Raw genomic sequence first — 6658 nt, forward strand, 5'->3', positions numbered from 1 at the left:
GATATTGGGTTATTGGGCTAACGGTTTTTAAACGGTTTTGCAAATTTTTTTATTGGATTATTGGTTTGGTTTCCGGTTTTATAATTTTTGTTAATGGTTAACCGATAACCCAATAAGACTATACTAAATTTACTAGTCTTATTGTTAATGGTTAAACGATTGTTACTTTCACACTTTTTGTTAATGGTTAAACGATTGTTACTTTCACACTTTTTCCTTTGAATGTGTCTAGTGTGTAAACTTGCAAGAAAAATGATTGTTACTTTTATGATTATTACTTTCATGCCAAATGCTGAAAAAATCATATGGTTTATTTGAAAATTTTCTTATATGAGTATTTTCTTATTGGTTAAACCGAAAACCGAACCATTAAGTACCATAAACCGATTAACCAAAAACCGATAAGAAATATGTTATTGGTTTGGTTATCGGTTTGAAGTATTTACAAACCGAAAACCGATAAACCGAGCCAATAACACCTAAAAACGAACCGAACCGACCGATGCGCAGCCCTAGATAAAATGATAAATTCATTATATCAATTTTTTTTTTTAAATAGGTATATTAAATTAAAAATGGATAAATAAATAGAGATAGAGAGAGAGTATATCATACCTTTTTATACGTAGAACTTGTAAACGATCCAAACTTTTATTGATGTGGCCATTCTTTTCTTGAAATTAACTCAAAAGTCTTACTCCTATTTAAATTTATATTACAAAAAAATTGAAAATAAAATTAATACTCCTATCATGATATTTGTACGATTATAAAGCTTGTAAAATTTATACTCTTTAGGTTTAATATTATTTGTGTGACAATAAAACTTCTTAATAAAAATAAAATTAAAAAAGTTTAAATTAAGTATATTTCAACATAACAATGCTATTTTTTTTTTAATTAGTGGACTATATTTTCTTGGACCAAACTTTACGTTTCAAAGTGTTTGCTGTCTTTGGAGAGACTTCCGCGTGTGGTTTTTGTTAAATAAAAATTATTTAAAGTATAATAATAAAACATAAATTAAGTAAATCAATATAACTTTCATCAACGAGTTAGGTTTAGCTGTATTATTGTGTTCAATTCTTTTTTGGATAAGTAATTTAATTTTAATATTATATTTTATTTGTTTTAATTTGTATGATTTGGTTTGACTTGATACGATATTTAAGAAAGAAAGAATTTTTTTGAAAATCTGTAGTTTAAAAATAAATCGTAGATATTTGTGTGACTATATATCATTTTATTAATGATAAAATGACCATTTTAAATTAAATTGTTACTAAATATTTTTTAAACTGATTAAAATAAAGTGAATTATATAAATTGAGCAGATCACAACCCTTGCAAGGAGCCAAACCAATGGTCCAACTAAACTCATTTATCCAAGAAAATGTCATTTATATTATTTGTAGTTATATATTACTCCCTCTATCTCTAATTACTTGTTTATTTTTTTTGTCCCTAATTACTTTTTTATTTTGACAAATCAAGAAAGGATAATTTGTTTTCACATATTATACCCTCAATTAATTACTTTGAAATATGTACAACTTTTTGAAAATCTTAAGTTTTTAAATTTATGCACTTCATAATTAATAAGGGTAAAATGATAAACTCACTATATCAATAAATATTTTGTTTAATAGTGTATCAATTCAAAAATAGACAAGTAACTAGGAACAGTGGGAGTAATATAAAAAATAAAATAATTGATGATGACACCCGAATGGGTCTTCGGTCTTTTCCAGGATACCAATACTGTATAGTCTATACTTTAGCATGGTGGAGCCATTTTAGAAAATGTATATAGAGTTTGTTTGGACATACTTTTATAACCTATGATTAATTATAAGCATAAACTATAAGTTACGATTCTTATGTTATCACTTTTAATTTATTTTTATTATTTTAACTTAAAAATAAATAATTATAATATTTGTTTTAGTGTTTTTAAACACTGTAAAAGTATTTAAAATTCTTTTGACTTAAAAGTATCGAAAATAAGTTGATATGATACACTTAAATAAAATAAGTAAGCCATACTTTGTGTTCTCTTTGAATATATACAAGTATCGGGGTTTTTTTTTCAAGCAAAGAATAAGATCAAATAATAAAAACTTTAAAAGGAACGAAAATAGTACATATTTAATTAGTAAAAAGTCAACAAATGTCTACCCTTTTTATGAATAATTTTGGAACAATAATACAAAATATATTCTTAAACAATTCTTAAAATTTGTGTAGACTACATCTCAACACGATGAAAACATATAAAATTAGTAAAACCTCAATAATGCAAGACATAAGCATCATACTGAACAGTAGCATCTCCAGTTTTGAAATCCCATGAATGAGTACTAGCTTCAACATATCCTCTAGCAAATCGGAAAAGCCCACTCCCTCCGATCACCGCCATCTCTCTCACCTTCTCAAACACTGGATTCCGACCAAGTATAGTAAAAGTACTTCCATTATATTTCCCTTCAATAAAAGCAAAATTCATAACCATCATTAAACCAACATCATTAAGTGAAGCAGCACCATAAAACCCTTGCGCCCTTCCAACAATCTTGGAACTTAATTCTGGTCCTAAGGTTAAGGCATTATCTATCATATTCATTTGCCCAAAACCTGTTGTTGTGTTTTTAGATGGTGGAATAATCATCATTGATGTTGGTTTTGAACCACTTAGAATATCATGCCAATAAAATCGAAAATGACTGACTTTTTCCTTTTTTAACCTTGTGGGTTTTTTGTTTATGGATTTTCCAAAAATATAAGTATCTTCTTCTCCGGTGGCCGGAAAGGCCACCAGAGAAAGGAAGATGGAAATGGTGAAGATTTGGAGTATTAGTTTGGCCATGGAATGGAAGCAAATTCTTTGAGTCACTTGGTGGAGAATGGAATGATATGGTGTGTGGATACTTGTTTTTATAAGTTAAGAAGGCCCAAATTTCCATATTTTAACTATCCCCACTTGGAAAATTATAAAATTTTGGACAATGACACTTCTTGGCCTACCTAACAAAGATGTCCTGAAATAGGGAATTGATTGATCGGAAAGCTCAGGCAGAAATAAGACATTCCATTATTTATTTTACACCATCAAGTTAGCATAATAGAAAAAATATACCCCTCAATTTTATGTTTTACACCACATAAAGTAGTGTACATATTATATATGCCCTTTTCGTCTAATAAATGGTGAATATATATCTTCATCATTTAACAAATAATATATTTACTCTTGTCGTTGACAAACTAAATTGAATATCTTAAATCTAAATTTTAAATTCTAATAATGTCATGTGGCTAAAAAAAATATTACCTCAGCTAATTTGTTTACCCATCCAAACCGGACCAACTAAAAAATTCAATCCTTCATGTATTCAGATTCGATCTCCAACCCCATTTTGTGACTGAGTATAAGAGGAATTGAATTATTTTTTTTCATTTGTGTCGGGTTTCTAGGTGTAAACAGGGGTGAAATAATTTTATAAAGTCATCTGACTTTTTGTAAGTTAAAAATCTAATATTATAATTTTTTTCAATTAAGTAAATATATATATGTTAATAAAAAAATTAAATATGCATCATTTGTTAGACAGTATATATACAAAATAATTTTATAAAGTCATCTGACATTTTGTAAGTTAAAAATCTAATATTATAGTTTTTTTCAATTAAGTAAATATATATATGTTAATAAAAAAATTAAATATGCATCATTTGTTAAACGGTATATATATATATATATATATACGTGCACTAACTTTTTAGAATAGGTTTAAATTATAAATATTGATCATTATGTAAAAATCCATTTACACTATGGGCGGATCAAGCATAAAAATCAGACTCTCATTGTCATATGATCAAAGTCTACTTGACTTGTGAGTCTATCAACTATAACTATTTATTATCTTCTTTGACTATGTTGCAAGAAAATGTCTTGATTAAGAAAATATAACAAGATTATGATTTTTGATAATTTGTTCTATTACTATCAAAATAGGTGGCGCTAGAAGAAATTACCATTTTATAATAGACTTGAGCACAATTTTAAGGAGTCGTTTGATTTGAATACTATGATAGACTAAGTAAGACGAGATATATTTTGCTGAAATTAGTTATAATGAAATAAATTATGTTGAGATTAATTTTTTATGAGTGTTTGGTTTGTTGCATTCAAAATAGTATGAATTGCATAAATTGTAAGAACAACTTATTTGTTTACAAAAACACCTTATATGAATGTAAAAAGTGATGATAAAAAGAGTTAAGGAGATATATTTGTCATTTATCTATTTTATCTTGAGATTACTATATTACTCAAGTAGAGGAATAACTTATCCCGATACTATTATTAATCCCGAGATAAGCTATCAATTTTTCATTTGTGTCGGGTTTCTAGGTATGTCATATTAAGAATTAAGAATGAGCGGTGTAGTAATTAAAAACACTTTTTAATCATGTTCGTTCATATTTATTTGTCTATGTAATTTGATTCGGCATGTCATTTTTTAAAAACTAAAATAATAATTTTACTGCTAGAAGTCATATAGTATAAATTCAACAGGTTGAAAAATGAATTGAAAATAATTCATACTTAATAATAAGAATAAATCAAATACAAAAAAATAAACATTTATTTTTAGTTTACTAAACTAAGTAAAAGTTAACGAAAAGAGAGGAGGAAAATTCAACCTAAAATGAAAACAAATAGTCAAGGGTGGAATTTAAATGGTTGGAATTCAAAAAATTTCTTATTTCTAGAATCTGTGTTTACACTTAAATGTCAACAATATCTTCCAACTTTTTGTGCACATGTTACTTTGTTTTACTATTCTCTCTCCAATAATAGTGATCTACTATTGACTTGACACATCTTTTAAAAAATTATAAATAGAAAGATAATTTTACTATATCACCCTTTGAATATAAGGATTAATGCTAAATGACCAGAAATATTTGGCCAGAATTTGGCCAGAAATATAAAAAGACTAGAATATCCTTGTTTTAATTTTTGCATTTATTTCCTCAATACTTTTCCCTCCAAACAAATACTTTTCCCTCCAAACAAAACTAACTTTTTTATATTTCCCAAACTCCTTGAACTACTAAAACACAAACTGTTTGGCTGCCAAGGAAAATGAAAAAATGTTTTTGTGTATATATTTTTTTGTGTGTATAGTTTATCCGATTTATTTTTAAAAATAAATATTGTTTAGTTAATAAAAAAATTGTACGCTTTAGTTAAAAAAATATTTTTGTAATTTTATTTTTATACATTAATATTTTTTTCATTATATACCAAATTATGTTCTACATATAATAACATATATTCCTTCGTCCACCCCTCCCCTGAACTCAATTATGATCATAAGGTGTCAACGCATACCTTTGAAAATTATTTTTTCGCTTAAAATAAACCTCTTTATTGAAAAGAGACAATTAAATTTCTCATTAATAATAACTACAAATGACTATCTTATCTACTTAAAATTATATTTAATTATTTTGTAATACAAAATTAGTAAAATATAGTAATTAAGCGTAGATTAAAAGAGTTTAATTAAATTTTTCTTTAAATATAATCAACTAAAAAGATTAGTCTATATAATGAATGTTTTTCAAGAGAAAAAATTATTTTGAAATTTAGATATTTCTAAATATAATTGATGATAAGAAATATATAACTATGTCATGAATAATACATTAATTTTTTATATTATAATCATTCCACACAAGAATTAACATATATAGAAAATGGTGAAATTATTTCACTAATTTTAACCATGAATAAAAAATTCAGCTATTCCAATAATATTAATTAAGTGGATATTTCAAAACAAATGAATAAAAGATCACTCAATACCTACTCATCAATTATAATACTTTAAAATAGATGTATTTTATGCATATAATAAATTACAATATGTTTAATGTGTATAAATAAAGTATAACATAACTAGGATTTATATTTTTTTAAAATTATTTTCATTTAATGTAGAATTTTGATATTTCAATAATGATAATCAAAACTCAAAATACTTAAGAATTGATAGACATCGGAACATTATAGAAATACTTAAAAATTTATTAATATGTAGTTTAATTTTTAAAAATATGTAGTTTAATTTTTAAATATGTAGTTGTAAATACATAGTTTAATTTTTTAAAACATAATAACCAAACATAAAATTTAACTATGTAGTTTAATTTTTCAAAACATAATAATTAACAAATATGCATTATTACAAAATTAATGTGTAACTATCTTGGGTTATTGTTAAAGAGGATCTACACTTACGAACCATATGATTTTTAGTATTTTTTTAATATGTTGATGTCTACCAATTCTAAAGTATTTTAAATTTTGATTGTTATTATTGAACTATTTTACATTATATATAAAAATTATTTAATATGTATTTAAAATAATTATTTAAATAGGTAATTTAAATTTATTTATATAATAAATGCAATAAAATTACTTAATTTTAAAAATTCTTAATCAGTTTGAAACAAATATTAATTTGAGAGCAAAAAAATAAATAACAATATTGTGACTACAACTATGTATACTTAATATTTTAGCATATCATTTAATAAAAAATATTTTATAAAACAACAAATAATACTAATAAAGAAA

The 6658-nt window shown here is 24.6% G+C and overlaps 1 protein-coding gene across 1 annotated transcript; it reads right to left on the minus strand.

Moving 5' to 3' along the window:
* Window positions 1–2249: 2249 nt before the first annotated feature.
* LOC125863704 (dirigent protein 22-like) lies at window positions 2250–2912 on the minus strand. Its single transcript, XM_049543734.1, has one exon. It carries the CDS (start codon window positions 2864–2866, stop codon window positions 2291–2293), a length of 576 nt encoding a protein of 191 aa, XP_049399691.1. The 5' UTR covers window positions 2867–2912; the 3' UTR covers window positions 2250–2290.
* Between the last annotated feature and the right edge of the window lie 3746 nt (window positions 2913–6658).

This window comes from Solanum stenotomum, chromosome 1 (assembly GCF_019186545.1).
Source record: "Solanum stenotomum isolate F172 chromosome 1, ASM1918654v1, whole genome shotgun sequence".
Lineage (NCBI taxonomy): Eukaryota > Viridiplantae > Streptophyta > Magnoliopsida > Solanales > Solanaceae > Solanum > Solanum stenotomum.